The following is an 18,358-nucleotide window of genomic DNA, read 5'->3' as shown; positions in this document are numbered from 1 at the left end:
CTTTTTCTCACCTCTTTTCAACCCACATTCTTGACTAGGTTGGGTGCAGAATGATGCTGTTTGCTGGTTGGGGTGGAGTGAGCTCTGTGAGCATTCTTGGGATGTTCTGGGCCCCCAGAGCCATGACTGAGACACGTGAGCCTGTGTCAGCGTCCGTCCCTCAGTCCTGGCAGGCTCTGTGTTCCATTCCAGCTGAGCCTCCGCGGGAGTAATTGGCCGCATGGAGCCTTCAAGCCAAACAATTGTTTGTACTGAGATAGTCTCACTGTTTAGCTCCTAATGAAATAATCTCCTTCCTGCCCCCAATGAAAGCAGCTCTTTTTCATTTCCTCCCTCCCCTTTTCAGAGAAGCCGTGCCTCAGCTACCACTCTCCTAGCTTATTCATAAATGCTTTAAGCAGGGTCTTTGTGTAGAGGAAATTAGCTAGAGCCAAAATATCCCGGCTAACTGGGATACAAGGAACATTAAGGACATCCTTCTTCCTAATTTTCTGTGTAGGATATTTAAATCATTGTGTGATTTTCTGAGTAATAAGGGATTCAAACCTCAGGTCCACATAGGAGAAATACTCATACTAGGTTTTTTTAAAAGTATGCCATCTTAGGCAGTTATTACCTGAAGGAGCTGACAAAATAAAAACATATAGAACCCAGCAACAGAAAAACTGTAGATGAGTGCCATAGGAGTACTGAGAGAGTCAGAATAGGAAGGAAAAAAGACTTGCTGGAGAAAGTGGATGGAGCAAGATTTTCACAAAATGATGTTTTGCAAGTAATAGCTCATGTAGAGCTGTTTGTGAGCTATGTTAAGTTCATTCAGAAAGTGTAAGTAATCCAGTTTTCCTTACTTGTCAAAACTGAGAACCTCAAAAATGTAAATCCAGGAAAGCGAATCCACAGGTAGAGATGGAAAGGCGTCCAGGTGACCCCAGCGTGTCCTGCTTCTCTTTCCATTGTTATGTGCCTCTCCTGGATTATTAATGCTCTCAGCACACTGCTGCCTCTGCGCTAAAGCTCTGGCTCTTACATAGACACCGATCATTTCCTTTGATTCTTTGCTCTTAGCCCAATTAGCACCATTCAGAACTCTTGAGTACAAAGAGGGAGCAAAAAAGAAAACTTACCACAAAATATATGAAACTGAAAAACAGTCACCCTTTGAAAGTTTAATTGCTCATCCTGCCTCGACTTCTTCCCAGTCCATGTTCAGCTTCATAATCCTGAGGTCGCTTGCCTTAGCTGACAACCAGTGTAGATGCTTAATTACCTTGCTTGATTTTTTTTTTTTTTTTCCTCAGCACCAGGCCCTCCTCCATGGAAATGGTGCTGTTTAAGAACCCACCACCAGGAATTTTCTCTCTAGAGAGCTCGACCCAGAGCATAAAGCCAAACTAGCCTTCTTGTGGTGCTGCTGCTCACTTAAGGCTCTTTTACTCATTTCTCAGCAGATAGAGAAATCCGGGCCCCTTCCTAAGGTTACTGGCATAGTCAGAGACCTGATCCTGCAGGCGGATCTCAAGATTCTGGAGGATCTTGAGGGTTTTCCCACTTGGAGGCCCAGCACTCTGTACCACAACTTTCATATTGGTCTCTCGTGGGAGCATTTATTTAAAAAGAACTGTGAACATACTGTTTTTGTTTTTTTTTAAGAAGGTAAAACTTTTATTTTGATGGCATAAAATTTTAAAACATTTAAACAGCAAAGATATGCTAAACAAAATAACAGAGGTTAAAGAGAAATTAGAAAATCAAGAAACAAAAAAAAGTTGCAAAATGAGTTCTCCTAATCTATGCATTTATGGCTAAACCAATAAAAATAGTATTGTTTTTAGCTGGGAATGTTGTTTTGTTTTTACATTCTTTTAAAAACCAATCAAAAATTTTTGGGATAAATATTGTTACTTTTATAGATTTTTAATAAGTTTATTACACTTCTTGTATTGTTTCAAATGCCTCCACCAGTCATATCAAGCTTCAATTAATGAATTAAGTAATAGAGGGTCTTTTATTGCAGCCAAAGTACAACAGCTATACTATCTAATTCTAGAGAGTCCAATAAAGTAGGACTACTATGTTCTTAGGTATATTAGGCTCCCCAGGTAGCTTAGTGGTAGCTTAGTAAGAATCTGCTTGCCAATGCAGGAGACCCTGATTTGATCCCTGAGGGGAGATGATCCTCTGGAGAAGGAAACAGCAACCCACTCCAGTATTCTTGCCTGGGAAATCCTATGGACAGAGGAGCCTGGCAGACTATAGTCCATAGGGTCACAAAGAGTCAGACATGACTTAGCAACTAATAACAACAACAACAACAACAAGCATTATATTAAATCCTATCTTAGAAATTATAATAAGAGCAAATGTAACATCAATTGAATAACAGCCATTAAGTCAAAAGAGAGAAAACAAGGTGACTTTTGAAGAGAGGAAACAGACAAATGTCTGCTGTGGTTGTGAATATTGAGGACGTGGCCGCTGTGGAATTAAAGCCAGACATGACCCTGGGTCCCTCAGCCCTCAGGGTTTAACTCCTCCTTCCCTGGGAACCTGATGAGAGAGAGGGATGCCCTGACCTCTCTGGCCTCTGCTTGCTGGTCTGGGGTAGGGATGGGGGTGGGTGGGGGGAAGCTAGGGTTTAAATTCTGCTTTGGCCAATTTGTGTCTCCATTTCTTTTCTTAGCTCATTGAGCTTTCTCTCAGTCAACGGAGATGCCAGCCAACTTTGTTGAGGATTTTTTTTCTCATGGGACATGATCCATCTTTGATAGAAGGAAGTGTTTCTTTCCAATTCTCTCTCGAGGTCTTTGGTCAGCTTTCTGCAGGAGTTGCACTTCTGGTGTACACTGCTGATGTTTTTGTACACTTTAGGAAGTTTCTTCATTTTAAGTTTTTGTGGTTTTTCAAAAAAATTTTTTTTAGCTTGTTTATTTTTGGCTGTGCTGGGTCCTCATTGCTGCGTGTGGGCTGGTTGCAGCAAGCAGGGGCTATTCTTTAGTTGTGCATAGGCTTCTACTACTGTGGCTTCTCTTGTTTCGGAGCACGGACTCTAGAGTACTGGCCTCAGAAGTTGTGGTACACAGGGTTAGTTGCTCCCTGGCATGTGGGATCTTCGCAGACCAGGGATCGAACCTGTGTCCCCAGCCGGCATTGGCAGGCTGATTCTTAACCGCGGGACCACCAGGGAAGTCCAGTTTCTTCTTTATTTCTAAGCAGTAAATTCCCTGCTTGATTACCTTTGAGCAAAGTTTCATTATATATTCTTGGTGTGGTTCAGTCAGTATTTCAAGTTTCAGCAGAAGTTTTTGAATTTCACTTTCAGGTTATGAATATTCAAATTGCAGAGAGGCTTGTTCAGTTTGGAAATTTCTCATTTGACTTGTAAGCTCTTTTTCATTTGATTGTCTTCACATAATTTTAAAAATGTTCCTTGCTTTTCTCCTTCAAACCTTTTTAAGGAAGTATTTAAATAACAGCATAATGAGTTTCTTTGAATTGACTTCTCACTCATAGTCTAGGTGGTCTCCATTTTCTGATCCATTTCTTTTTTTTGCTTTTAACTTTTTATTTTATACTGGGGTATAGTCAGGAGAAGGAAATGGCAGCCCACTCCAGTGTTCTTGCCTGGAGAATCCCAGGGACACGGGAGCCTGGGGGGCTGCCATCTATGGGGTCGCACAGAGTCAGACAGGACTGAAGTGACTTAGCAGCATAGTCAGTTAATGATGTTGTGACAGTTTCAGGTGAACAATGAAGGGACTCAGTCATACATATACATGTATCCATTCTCTCCCAAACTCTCCTCTGGTTCAGGCTGCCACATGACACAGAGCCGAGTTCCCTGTGCTGTAAGTAGGTCTTTGCTGGTTAACCATTTTAAATATAGGATCCATTCTTTTTATGTAATTCCAAATTACTGTCATCCATAAAATCTCTAAAGAGAGCAGGGAAATTTATCCTATTTGTCACAGATTTTTAGCTGGCTCTTTTTATCATTTACAGTCTATTGAGTTTTCAAGCATTTTTCCCCTTCCGTTCCCACACTCTTTGCCTCCATCATGCAGCTTGTTGGGAAAGCAATCCTAGGTTTTTCTAGAATGAGTGTTTTCAACCATACCATCCATTCTTTCCCTCTGAAGTTATGCATTCTTTTGGGATGCTTTTAGGGTGTTTTGGCACCAGTCACTAGGGTTTGGAGAGATTTTGATGTATCTTTGAGTGGCCGTGTATGTCCTTGAAAGCAAGCCACCATCACTCTGTGAAATGAAAGTTTAGGGGGCTCACGTTTAGTTCTTTTTAGAGAAAATCTACTGTGTCCTCAAGTAAAGAGGTGGACCTGTTTAGGTTTTTATTACATTTTGCCATACTCAGTGTTTGTAATAGCAGAGGACTGGGCTCCAGTGGAGGGAAGCACCAACTTGTGTGAGATTCTTCACCCCGGTGGAAGATGTTTTGGCCAGCTCTTTCCCTCTTCTGAGAATATGTCAGCTCTCTATTATGAAAACTACCATAGCATCACATACCAGAACCTCCCAGGGAAACCCCAGGAGACTTGGGCTTTGTCTCAAGCTTTCAGAGAGCACCACTAGCAGTATCGCACAGCTGCTGCTCCCGGACTGGCTGGAAAGATACCTCTGTGGCAGTTGAAGACCTTCTGGGCAGAATCAGGGACTTACCTTGTCCAGGAAGGAGTCCCACAGTCTGTCTCAAATCAGAAAAAGGTATCTGGGTGTCTGTGGGTAGGAGTTACCCTCTCAAATTTTTCTGCGTGGCTGGAACCTGGCAACTGGCAGCTGCACACACAGTTTTAGGGGAAGTGATGTCTTTGTTGGTGTACAGAAGTGAGAAAAGGAGTAATAAAAGTTGATTCTACAAAGGCCCAAATCATGGAAGAATTTAAGCCACATTTAGAAGTTTGGAGTTCAGTTAACAGTGGGGGTGTAAGTTACATGTCTTTGAATGGGACAGTGACATCATTAGAACATACCTTGGCAAAATGTCCTTTTCAAAGCCAAACAAACAAACAACAAAGTTCAAACTTGGACCTGGTCCTTTCCCTTCTGAAGTATTCTGGGAAGTAGAAATGAGTAACAATGGTACAGATTGGTTGATTTAGGAGTTTAGAAGTTCTTTAGTCCTAGAAATATCACCTGAGTATACGTTACCATCCACTGATGGGATAGCCAGAAAGGAAGAGTTAGAGCCTAAAGTGAAAGTGAAGTCGCTCAGTCGTGTCCGACTCTTTGTGACCCCATGGACTGTAGCCTACCAGGCTTCTCCGTCCATGGGATTTTCCAGGCAAGAGTACTGGAGTGGGTTGCTATTTCCTTCTCCAGGGGATCTTCCCGAGCCAGGGATCGAACCCAGGTCTCCCACATTCTAGGCAGACACTTTACCCTCTAAGCCAATCCCTGCCATCCAGTAATGCTACTGCTAAATCCGACTCTGTGCGACCCCATCCCTGGGATTCTCCAGGCAAGAACACTGGAGTGGGTTGCCATTTCCTTCTCCAGTGCATAAAAGTGAAAAGTGAAAATGAAGTCTCTCAGTTGTGTCCGACTCTTCGCGACCCCATGGACTGCAGCCTACCAGGCTCCTCCGTCCATGGGATTTTCCAGGCAAGAGTACTGGAGTGGGGTGCCATTGCCTTCTCTAATAATAAAATAAGGCAAATAAGCTAAATTTACTGAAAGTTAACTGCCCTTCCTTCAGTCTTTTCAGAGTAGTTTAATGAATTTTAGAGATACAGTTACCATCTTTTAGGCCATAGCTTTGTGGCTAGCTAAATAACATGAGATATGTACAAGCATGTTACTGGACTAGTTCACAGCAAGGACTGGTTTTCCTAGGCTTTAAAGAAGATGGATAGCCAGTGTGTGAAGAAGCTGAGAAAGTTGCTGCACCCAGCTGTAGACAGGTGCCTTGTTTTAGCTCTGGCCCTTTGACTGTTTTTATTGTTTTAGACTTACTCCTTTCTGTAGGCTCTTTTTCAGTTATATTTAACTTTCTGTATCACCACCCCGCCTCCAGAGCAAAGTCAAGGCTGGTGTTTTGTCTCTAAGCAAGCTCTGCTTAACAACAAGAGAAAGATGAAGAATGTCTCCTTTTTTCCCACTAGTCCCCAGTCTGCTTCCCTGTTGACTTCCTAGTGTTGCAAGCTTTAATGTCTTTAGAGAAAGACCATTTTAAGTTAACTACTGAAATGGGTTTAGATGTAGATTGACTCCTTATTTCATCAGCGATTGCTCAGCAGTGTTCTACTTCACTCACTTTTTCTGGTTACCTGGTGGGAGGATAGTGTTGCTTTGCTTCATTTCCACGGATGTCATAGCAGTTTGTTTGCGTCGTCTGCCCTATCGTTTGTTGACCTCCTGGATTAAGTTGGTTCAACTGGCTTGTATTTTGGTTGAGTGTAGAATAGCTGCTCTCTCTAGAATCTCCAAACCTCTGTCTTTATCTCACATTTATTGTTATTTTATATAAATATGGGAGGAGTATAGAAGCAGCACCAGGAGGTAAAAGTGATAAGAAGGCAAATTAATGGGGTGCAGTATAAAGAAGACATCACTAACATTCAGTGCCGTCCAGCAGTAAAATGGCCTTCCATTCAGGGAGGAACCAGATTGAAGGATCTCAGTAACTAATGAGAAGTTTAGACTCAGTGACTTTTTCTTCCTTTTTTTTTTTTTTTAAGAAATTATTTATTTATTTATTTGGCAGTTCTGGGTCATACTTGAGGCATGTGAGATCTAGTTCCCTAACCAGAGATCAAACTCTGCCCCCACCCCCACCCCGGTTGGGAGCACAGAGTCTTAGCCACTGGATCACCAGAGAAGTCCCTAGACTCAATGACTTCTAATGTTCTTTCCACCTCTGATTTTCCAATTTTCAATTCCTTGGTATAGTATTTACCTTTATTCTCTAATCAGTCTCAGAAATCTTTCAATTTGTTTTGTCTCAAACATTTAAAAAGCCTCTAACTTCTTTTTTCAAAAATGTGAATGTGGACAGTGTCTCTTTTTGACAGAAGGAAATAACATTTTTGCAAGATGGACCAGGTGGAAAGGGACTGACTTCTCTTGCAGAGCAATCTGAGAGCAGTGGTTGATTGAGTAAGCTCTTGTTTTGGCCTCATGGTTCCTTAAAATGTTTGTGCTTACAGAAGTTCAAAGTAACTGTTTATTGTTATTTTGGAATAGGGAAGTAGGTGAATTCTCTTTTGGGTAGATAGAAATAGGCTGGTAAACATACCTCCTGAGTAGCCCTATGTAATTTCTCCAAGATGCCTCTGGTGTTTATGTTTATTCTTCTTTGTAGTAAATCAGGGGTTGAAGGGATATAATGAATGGAACTGAGATAACTAGCATTAGAATTGTTCTTAAGACAAGTATGGCCTCCTCTTCACTTTGACCCCAGTTTCATGTTGCGGTTAATGACAGGCCAAGCCCAAGAGAAACTGAGGTCTGTTTTTCAGACCAGAACATGTTGATGGAGGTTCTTCCTTATGTGTCTATCACATTTCAGTGCCAGTCATAGGTTTCATGAACTGAATTTGATCTCATATTTTTAGATTCATCAAGACATCTTTGTATGTTAGCTCACGTTACACTTTCAGAACCACTGAATTTCCAGCAGGAAAGGATCAGCCAGTAGAACTGTAGTAGCAGGAGAACCATTATAGTTAATGGCTTACCCTACCCACTGCACAGGAATCATTTCTCTATCTCCCTGAGAGTTGATCATCCAGCCTCTTCTTGAACACTTACTCTTATTGGTATTCCACTATTTCCGGATATGCTGCATTTGCTTTCACACAACCTTAATTATGAGTTAGGAAATTCTTCCCCAGAGTGTGCCAAAATCAACTTCTACTCATTGGTAATAGTGCTGCCTTTGGAGCCCCATCAAAGTAACCTAATCCCTTTCCTGTGTAATATCTTGGCCTTGCAGGTGTTTGAAAACTTTTCCCTTCATTTTGCAAAACAGGAAAAAATGGTATGCTTTTTATCTTGCTAATTGGTGACTTCATTTACCAAAGGAAGTACATTTTGCATGTACTGCTTGCAAGCGCTGTGCTAGATGTTTGGGATAAATGATGAAGAAATGAGGTTGTTGCCTTCCAGAGCTGATAGTCTATTTAGGGCAAGAGAGTCTTGTAAGCAACCAACTGTAATAAGATATTCAGTTTGGGAAGAGCAAAGCATGCAGCCATAGTGAAGGTCAAGATTTATTCCCTTGATGGCCTCGCAGAAAAAGGTGCCACTGGACTAGACTTTGGAGTTTGTCCAGCGGGGAATAGGGGAGAAAGCCGTTCCAGGTAGGAACAAGGTGTAGTCAAAGAGAGGCGTGAGTCATGACATATTTCAGAGTGATGACTTGCGCATCCTGCATGAAGCACAGTCTCTTAAAGGGCCTTACTGTCATGCTAAGGTGTTTCAACTTATCTTGCAGCCACTAAGGAGTCATAGATGACTGTGTTATTTTGTTTTTAAAATACCTGTACTGTTTTTTCTCATTACAAAAGTAATACAAGTTCCTTGCAAATAAGTCAGAGAATGTATAAAAAAATAGGAAAACAAATATTTCACAATCCCACTACCCAGAAATATTAAATAGCTTCTAATATTTTACATATATTCTTGTAGACATTTTCTTCTGTACATACATATACATTTATTCACATCCTTAAAAATGGGTTGATTTGTTCTGTGTCTACTGTTTAAAATCAGATTTTATCACTCCAGTGTTCTGTTCTTGCCTGGGAAATCTCATGGACAGAGTAGCCTGGCAGGCTATAGTCCATGGCATCACAGAGAGTCAGACACAACTTATCAAGTAAACAACAACACACAATCAGGCAGACTGTGATTTGGGGAAATAGCTCTTGATGGAAATGTGGCATAAAATGGAGAGTGAAGTGACCTAGAAATATGGAATATATAGTTTGGTAAGAAATTAAAATTTGTGTATAGAATAATAGCTGCAAATATTCAAACAATAAAGTCCATGGCTAAAGGAAAAAGAAAATCAGATTTTATATAATTACTATAACTTGTACATGTTTCTTTATTAAATAAAGAGCTACAAAATTTCCCCTTAATTTTATAGTGATATCATAGTTCTTTTATGTAATCTGTTGATATTTTTTGTTAGAACATGAATATTTTAAGAACATTCTTAATGTATTTCTTTGTGTATTTGACCTATTATTTCCCTGATGAATTCTTACAAGGGTGGAAAAGGAGGGTTCAAAGGATTTACTTACTTCTAATTAATTTTTAAACAAATTTTGCCTCCCTGTTATGTGCTAGCAACTGTGTTATGTGCTGGAAATGTGACAATGAACAGCACAGATCGGTCTGCTCTTGTGGCGCTTATAGTTTAGTGGAAAAGACATGTTCAGCAATCACACAAATAAATATATGATTAAATATGATACAACTTAGAAAAAAATAAGGGTAAGTGAAAGTTTATAACCTTTAAAAAGTCCTTATTTCTAGAGATATATACCAAAGTATATATAGATAGAATGGTATGATATTTGGGGTTTGCTTCAAAATATTCCAAGGTTGGGACTTGAGCATGTGGAAGTATATTTAAAATAAGATTGGCCAGGGGTTGATAATTGCTGAAGCTGCTGGTTAATTACACTCAGCTTGTTTGAAATTTTCCATAATGAAATGTAAAAACTAGAAGAAAAGATGGAAATGAGAATATAATCTGGTTTAAGTTGAGGGACTGAGGAAAAGCTCTTTTGAGGAGGAAACTTTTCAGCTGAGACCTTCATGATATATGGGCGTTGACCAGGCTCTCAGAAATGGATGGTGCTTGGGGAAAGAGCTTTTTAGGCAGTGGGAGTGACTTGTACAAAGGCCAAAAGCCCTAAGTAAGGAACAAATTGGTGTTTTGAGGAAATGAAAGAAGACTGGTGTGACTGGAACTGAAAAGCTGGGCCAGATCATATGAGTCCTTGGAGACCTGTTAAGGATTTTGTACTTTAATCCAACCATGATAGAAGCCTTCCCGAGAAAGGTTTTAAGCAACTGAGTGACAGGGTCACTTTTGCTTCTTTAAGAGCTTAATCTGGCATATGGGAAAAGAATCTAAAAAATAGTAGCTATATGTGTATATATATAACAGATTCATTTTACTCTGTACCTGAAACTAACACAACGTTGTAAATCAACCACATTAAAATTTTAAAAAAAAAAAAAAAGGAGTTCAAGCTGACTGTTTCACAGAGAATAGTTTTTGGTTTGGTTTGGAGGAGAGAGGAATGTAAAAGTGGAGAGACATTCATTAGGAGGTTATTGCACTAGTCCAAGAGATCTGGTGGGTTTGTATTAGAAAAATAGTGTTGCAGATGGAGAGGAGACACACCAATTTGAGAGAGACTTGGTCTTGGTGATGCTATAGAGATGGTGGTTGAAGGAGAGAGGTATAAATGAGGTATGAATTTTTGACTGCTGCATTTGATTGAATGGAGGTGAGATGGAGATGAACAGATCAAGATGGAGAAGAATGGAGACAGAAGATTTTGTGGCAAGAGATTGAGAGTTCAGTTTGGAATACACCATTCAGAAAACTCGCACCAATTTATATTTTCACCTCTATGTTTGAGACTATGTGAAAAGTTTATATTTGGGGCCTGATTTGTACAGTTCTGTGTTTTAGAGAGATTTTCCTAGTGGGAGCCTGGAGTTACTAGTCTATGAGCTCTTTGAGTTAGAGATTCTCATCTTCACTGTCTCTGCCTTTGTATTCCTGGTACCCAGCAGGCAGAGTATTTGGCACATAAAAGGTGAAAAATGAAAGTCGCTTAGTCATGTCCAACTCTTTGTGACCCTATGGACTGAGCCCGCCAGGCTCTTCTGCCCATGGAATTCTCCAGGCAAGAATACTGGAGTGGGTAGCAGTTCCCTTCTCCAGGGGATCTTCTCAACCCAGGAATCAAAGCCAGGTTTCCTGCATTGCAGGCGGATTCTTTACCATCTACTCAATAAATAATATTAAAAGAATAAATGCTTAACACAACATTGTAAATCAATTATTTTTCAATAAAAACTTTTTAAAAGCTCCAACAAGAAAAAAATCTTATGCCATTAAAAAAGAGAGATTGAATGCTTATGGGTGAGATAGGAGAAGGTCTAGGTAGAAATGGATAGTTTCTGGGAAAGTTTCCAAGGTAGATTCAACAGGGCTTGAATGGAAGATGGAAGAGAGTTTCTCTCCCTTCCTGGACCCTTCCTGTTGAAGAGCTTCTCAACAGCTCCAAGATGCTGGCAGTTCTAATTATGGGTAACCATCGATTTAGCAGGTTTTTTTTTTTTTTTTTTTTTTCGCCTCAACATTTATTTTTTGGAACTCTACAAGTTAGAGATTCATGAGTTATAATTATTATAAAAGTGACTTCAAGCTATCTGTAAGTCTAGTTCTTTTGTCTCTGCTGATTTCTCAAGCCCAGACAGAACACTTATAGGCCCAGCAGCTCTTGTGATGAGGGAAATTTTAGCAAGGAAAATTTGCAGCCAAGCATCAGTAGTTAACTCGGTTATGCAGAAGCCATCCAGTAGTTGAATGTAGATTGGATTTACTCATGCTTTCCATTTTACAAATGGAGAAATAAACCCTCCAGATACTTGTTAGAAGGCGTGCAAATAGTTAGGGCAAGCCCAGATTTCCCTGATACTGGGTTGGTACTTATTAGAGCCGATTTCTTGACAGATTTGCCAAATCCAAATACTTTCTTCATTTTTACTGATCCCTTATTGCAGAGTGATTATTTGTTAATTTTAATATTGCTTAATGCTTCCTGAGCCCGCTCATAGGCCCCTGTTGAATATGTTCACTTAGCCATGACTTTGTCCTCATGTTGTGCTAATCGCTACCAGTTTATGTCACTATCTATCCTCTTTGGTTTCAAAACAGTTCAGAATATTGCCTCTCAGAGTCTCTTTCTATTTTCAACTTCAAAATGGCATCTTTTGTATATTTTCTCCTTGGTTGCCATGACCAGTGTGTATGGAACAACTGGATTATCTTTGCCTGTAATGCCATATTCCAGGAGGTTGGCCTTGTAGCAGCAATACAGGGTACTGTGTAATCCAGACACATCAAATAGTTGTCAGCTTTTCGTCTTCCTTTGTGTGTGTATTGGAGGCATGTGTGGACACAAAGGCAGAGTGTGGGTGTATAACAGAAAAGGGCAACAGGTGGAGGTTTAGGGAGGACATTTCAAGGAATATTTGGGGGGAGATTTAGAAAACTGCTTAAAATTTCATGTTTTCTAGAAGACTTTGAAATTGTATAGAGGGAAAATCTCTTCTTTCTGCTGTTCAGTCAGTTGATTCTGGTTCTGATGTTTTAGGACTGGAACTCACATTTCTGTCTAACAAGAGCGTTCTATGGTCTTGCATGGTGTTGATATATACATATGAGTGCGTTAACATGCCCTTATTGATGAAAGTAGATGAATGGGAAGTGGGTTCCAGAAATCTCACTTTGTACCATGTTCTTTAATGTTGCTCTCTTTTATTATTATCCCTCAATAGTCTCAGCACTGTAAGGTGAATATTACTGTACATATTTTGAAGATGAGGAAACTGAGGCTTAGGAGGTTTCAGTGTCTCTCTGAAGGTCACACAGCTAATTGTTATTGAAGCTGACCTTCAAACCTCAGTTTTTTCCTGGCTGCAAAGATTATGCTTTCAGTAACAACCCCGTTTCCCCATATTTTCAGCCATATAACTAACTGTCTCTCCTGTGTTTTCCTTTTCTTTAATTTTGGAATCCTTTCTGGAGCATAAAGTTACAGCTTAATAAATCAAGCAGCATAAAACTAAAGGAAGCTGAGTGTCCGAGATGGAACAGCCCGTATTTCACAGGGAGAAGGTCGTAGGAGAGATGTGGGAGTGGGGCAGAGGAGGCTCTCCTTTGACTTTTTGTGAAAATATTATTGCCTGTGTTTCTATACTGAGGCCTTGTTAGCAGCTCCAGGATATCAGGATTTAGTCCTGTATTCCTCAGAGACTTTATACTCTGGAATGCGATCTGGAGAAATTCCGCAGTTGTGACAGTGGCTTTGATGTTTGGGAATCACCTTCTCAGACTTAGGGTCAGGAAGCAAATAGCGTAACACTTCACAGCTAACTTTTAATTCGTATTTTTGGCTTGTGATTTTGTAGCAAACAAGCACAATTTAACTATCTTATCCTGAGTTCTAGAATCTAGAGCAAAGGGAAAATGGTAAAGAGACATGAAATATTAACTTTTGGTCCCACTTTTAATCCTGTATAATTTCGATTTTATCTTGAGTTCCTTTATAAAAGCTGTAACCCGAAATAGACCCACAGCACCCTAAGGAATCTCATTTCCATCTATATAGGTTTTCCACTTTGTGTTTATGTAACTCACTGCGACTGAAAGAAGTGTCTGGATCATTTGTGTGCTTGTTAGTTACATGGCAGATCTACTGTGCAAATCTGGGGATTTGAAGGAACTGAAGGTCTTTTTAGAAGATAAACCTGAGTGTATCAAGATTATAGCAGTAAGAGGGTATTGGGATAAAATTTCAGGCAGAGAACACCACCTGGTGGTTATAAGGAGGACTTGAGCCTTCTGTATTTGCAGTTTTTAACCATAGTAGCTGAGTGATATCTTTATCTAGAAATTACCTTTTTATTTGTAATAGCTGCAGATTCAAATTTCTAAGAATAATCTTCTTCCATATGACTCCAGCATTCCTTCACTAAAACTTCTGTCAAGGAATCTAGAAAAATGGTACTGAAGAATTTATTTACAGGGCAGCAGTGGAGAAATAGAAATAGAGAATAGACTTATGGACATGGGGAGAAGGGAGGAGAGGCTGAAATGTAAGGAAAGAGTAACATAGAAACTTACATTACCATATGTAAAATAGATGGCCAACAGGAATTGCTGTCTGGCTCAGGAAACTCAAACAAACAGGGACTCTGTATCAATTTAGAGGGGCGGGATGGGGCGGGAGATGGGAGGCAGGTTCAAAAGGGGGGACTATATGTATACCTGTGGCTGATTCATGTTGAGGTCTGACAGAAAACAATAAAATTCCATAAAGCAATTATCCTTCGATTAAAAAAAACCAACTTTTGTCAAAACCCTCAGACTAACCACACTATTGTCTGTGTTCAGCAGAACCAAAACCTTGTGTCCTTTTTTGTTCCAAATGCAGGTCCTTCCTATTTATCTCTGTAGAAAACCAGTTAGTGTCTTTTCACTTGTTTTTCACAATCTCTAGCTCTTGACATCATGCTTCTTTTATGTGGTGAATTTCTGCATACTGGAGTGGGGGCAAAAGAAATATTAGTGATTTTTCAGTAAATCTTTGGCAGATGTCATATAAAAGTAAGTCGCTTTTACTCTGTATAAAAATTATGAAGAGGAGTTTGAAATTTCTCCAGAATGATTATTAGGGTGAGCAAAGTTGGCAGGGGATGAGAGATTATGTAACAGACTTTTATTAAAATACATGTCTGAGATTTTTTTTAATTGCTATGAGCATCTTTATTATATGATAATTTTGAATCTAGAGAATGCTGTAGTTGGGTAAAGTAGGGACATTAGCTCTAGGGAAAAGGATCCTATTAAGTGAATCTGGATGCATATTTTATAGTCCTGGTGGGGAGAGGAGGATAAACAGTTTTAAATTTCAGGCTTAGCCTTGAGCTGGCAGGGCATGTCTGTATCTTTTTTCCTAGTAGGAAAACTGAATCCAGGTCTCACCACCCTTGAAAAGTTTCTTGAGGGAGGGCTGTTCATGAAACATATTAAATAGAATGTGACATGACCTGCCACTGTTCTCCTGGGGTTTTTAAAAACATAAGTAACAATATTATAATATTTGCAGTTCAACCTTTATGAGACTCTAAAAAAAGCTATTGTTCCATCCACAAATGCCCACATGTTATATAATTCTATTTCTATGAAATGTCCAGAATTGGCAAGTCTATAGAAAGAAAAAGTAGATTTGTGGTTGCCAGGGGCTGGGATGGGGGGAAGTTTGGAGGAAATGGGGAGTGCCTACTACTGGGCTTGAGATTTCTTCTTGGGGATGATGAAGACATTTTGGAATTAGATAGTGGTGATGGTACATAACTGTGTGAATATACTAAAGACCATCATATTATACACTTATTTTTTTTTTCATATTATACACTTAAAAACTTTAAACCTTTTTTAAAAAGGCTCATTTTGTTTATTGGAAAAATAAACAAAACAATGACCAATAAAAGGTGATTGTAGGAATTCCCTGGCAGTCCAGTGGTTAGGACTCAGAGTTTTCCCTGCTAGGCCTGGGGTTCAATCCCTGTTCAGGGAACTAAAATCCTGCAAGCCTCACAGCGCAGCCAAAAAAATAAAAACAAAATTTTAAAAAATCTAAAAGGTGATCGTGGTAACAATTCTCTCACTTATATTCTAACTGAAATGTTATCTGATAACCTAAATAATTCTGGTTTGGGTCTTGAATGTTGTTTTAATTTTTACTTTATTTCCCTGCTCCTGACCTCCACAGGGCCACGATGGGCCTCCTGGAACATCGGTGTGTTCATCTGCATTCGATGTGCTGGAATCCACAGGAATCTCGGGGTGCACATATCCAGGGTAAAATCGGTTAACCTCGACCAGTGGACTCAAGAACAGATCCAGGTACTTACACAACCCAGGAGTGAGTCAACCGCTCCCATACTTCATGCGAAAGTAGTTCCAGATGAATTTCAGTCAAACTGGGCACAAAGGTGAAGATGGAGGGAAGTTTAAGTACTCAACACTAACGCCATGTTAAAAAATTTTTATCTTTATATTTAAGACACAAGTTATTCCACTTATATTTTACCTCCTTCAAAACACAAATGCTCTATGGACTAGGACCCCATGGATCCATGAAGACATGAAGGAGGATCTTTGTATTATTTTCTAAGGCCCTTGGCATTTTCAGATCTAATGTTTGTAATTTTAGATACTCACTTAAAAAAAAAGTCCAAACCTATACTTTAATGTTTTTTATTGCAGAAATGCATATATGAATCCTGCTTGCCGTTAGGTTGGTGGGCTGAGTGTGAGACACTTAAGTTAGTGAATCCAGCCTGGCTGGAGAGCTGCAACTTGATGTGGCTTCCCTGTTTTTTGTTCTCTTCCTACATTGAAACTTCTTAAAGTAATTTACAGATATATATATAGATATAGATATATATTTTAGTTGTTGTTGTTGTTTGGGGGAAATCTCCTGGCTCCAAAGAAAACCAGTTGCTAAAGTTGATGTTGTAAATAAGAGGTTATTCTTGACAGAAAATGGCTTTAGAAGTTACTTTAGGTTATCTTTATAGATTCACTGAAGGACTAAAAGATTAGTTATATTTTTCAGTTATACTTGACTGTATCTTATGGAGGAAATTACATGCCATGGAGATAGTTGAGAATTTGAAGATGTTTGAAAATCTTGGAATTTATCTCTCACAAATGTTAAGGAGTCTTTCAAAAGCCTAATGAGAAACATATTTGTTGGTAATACAGTGGATAGGTTAATTACTACTATAAACTCAGAATTGTAGTTGTTCCTAATTACTGCCTGCCTGATTAGGCACTGATTATTGACTGCCAAGTAGGCATTTGGATTGGCAGCTCTGTCTTGGACTTTCAAATGGGATCTTAAATTACTATTGAATCAAATATATCTTGTTAGACACATCTTTCAATAAAAGCAGACAGAGTGGCAGGAAAGACAGCTGTGGAAGGAAATGGTTGGGAGCAGAGCAGAGAGAATCATGGATTGGAAATCAGAATACACAAGTTTATATCTCGATTCTGCCACTCCCTCCGTTGGTTCTTCAGTTGTAAAATGATGCAGTTGGGTAAGAAGTTTTTCAGTTCTTCCCTAATGTGACATTCCTTGTTTCCACATCTCTTTGATTGCAGTGCATGCAAGAGATGGGGAATGGAAAGGCAAACCGACTTTATGAAGCCTACCTGCCTGAGACCTTTCGGCGACCTCAAATAGACCAGTATCTTTTTTGGAACAACTTTGAAGGCTGAATGGTTTTATTGGTAGTGGTGGTGGTGGTGGTGGTAGTGTCTTGGGGGAGTTACAGAAGACTCAGGACCCATGATCTGACTGGGCCATCTTTATATGTGGATGAGTTGAAGTCTGGCTTTTCCTCTCTCCTGCAACCAAGACATATAGAAAGCCCACGTGTACTCTCTAATGTCAGAATGGTGGTGTCACACAGGGGCGATGCAGCCAGAAATTAAGACTGCTGTGGTTCACTGTGAATTCTTCCATAGAGTGACATCTCCAATAGTCTTTGGATCTCTGAAACTATTGTTTGATAAAAAGAATGGTTTATTGTGCTATGTGGATTCAGCAAAACTGCCACTAATTTTTAATGCCTTTTTATGCCCTACCTGAAAGAATTAACTTACTGACCAGTTAGTCCATAACTTTCTTCCCCCAGCCCCTCAAATGGAGATAGCACCCAGCTCATAAAACCGAACTCCCTGAAGTCAGTGCTTCTCAAAATATGGCTTGTAGACCATCTTGTTAGAGTTTGATTTGGGTGACTACGGGGGGAACGTACTAAATGTAGATTTGGAGCCCTGCAGAGGACCCCAGATCAGAATCTGGCAGTGGGGCACGGGAGTCCCGTATATTTTTTTTAAGGGGCACTCAGATGTCTATTTCAGTCCTGTTGACGTAAGGACTTTAAAATAGATAACTGACTGCTTTACCTATATCCTCTCAGTAGAACAGCCACAGGCTCCACTGATGTCAAAATGAAGAGTGACCCCATTTCTGCTGTCATTACTCTGAAGGAAGATCGTAGGAAATGGTGATTCCCTGCAGTAGCCATGAAGGAGGCATTTTAAGGTTTTGGTTAGGGATAGGCCAGAAGAAGACAGGAACCACATGGGGAAACCAGGCAGAAGGAAGATAGGAGAACAATGCTCATGGGATACCAATTGACCTTTTATAGTCATTCTGTGAGAAAGATTTGTTTGCTTTGTCCTTAATAAGCTTCTTGCAGTGCGGTCGAGGGATTTATTCGAGATAAATATGAGAAGAAGAAATACATGGACCGAAGTCTGGACATCAATGCCTTTAGGGTTGGTTGTAAATCCTTCAAGTTTTGTTCATAATAAATAATTTGCTTATTAATTAGGTCTGGGGAGAATTTGAAGAATAGCTACCAAAATACTCTTAGACCATAAAAACAAAAATTGTAGAATAAAGCCAGCTATTGAATCAAGACCATGAGATATCATGGAGCAAACTTTTGCCTCAGGGATGGACCAACCATCAGTGAATTCTTTACCGTGATCTGAATTTAGC

At 39.7% G+C, this 18,358-nt stretch overlaps 1 protein-coding gene across 1 annotated transcript in view; it reads left to right on the top strand.

Annotated features, from left to right (window-relative positions):
* SMAP2 (small ArfGAP2) overlaps window positions 1-18,358 on the top strand; it is a 46,514-nt gene that overhangs the window by 15,375 nt on the left and 12,781 nt on the right. Inside the window, exons 2-4 of the mRNA XM_061122278.1 lie at window positions 15,548-15,681; window positions 16,948-17,033; window positions 18,054-18,132. Of these exons, the coding sequence (XP_060978261.1) occupies window positions 15,548-15,681; window positions 16,948-17,033; window positions 18,054-18,132 (299 nt within the window). The remainder of the gene's footprint in view (window positions 1-15,547; window positions 15,682-16,947; window positions 17,034-18,053; window positions 18,133-18,358) is intronic.

This window comes from Dama dama, chromosome 20 (genome assembly GCF_033118175.1).
Source record: "Dama dama isolate Ldn47 chromosome 20, ASM3311817v1, whole genome shotgun sequence".
Taxonomy (NCBI): domain Eukaryota; kingdom Metazoa; phylum Chordata; class Mammalia; order Artiodactyla; family Cervidae; genus Dama; species Dama dama.
The sequence above is the reverse complement of the archived record's forward strand: the minus strand, read 5'-3'. Positions and strand labels throughout refer to the sequence as shown.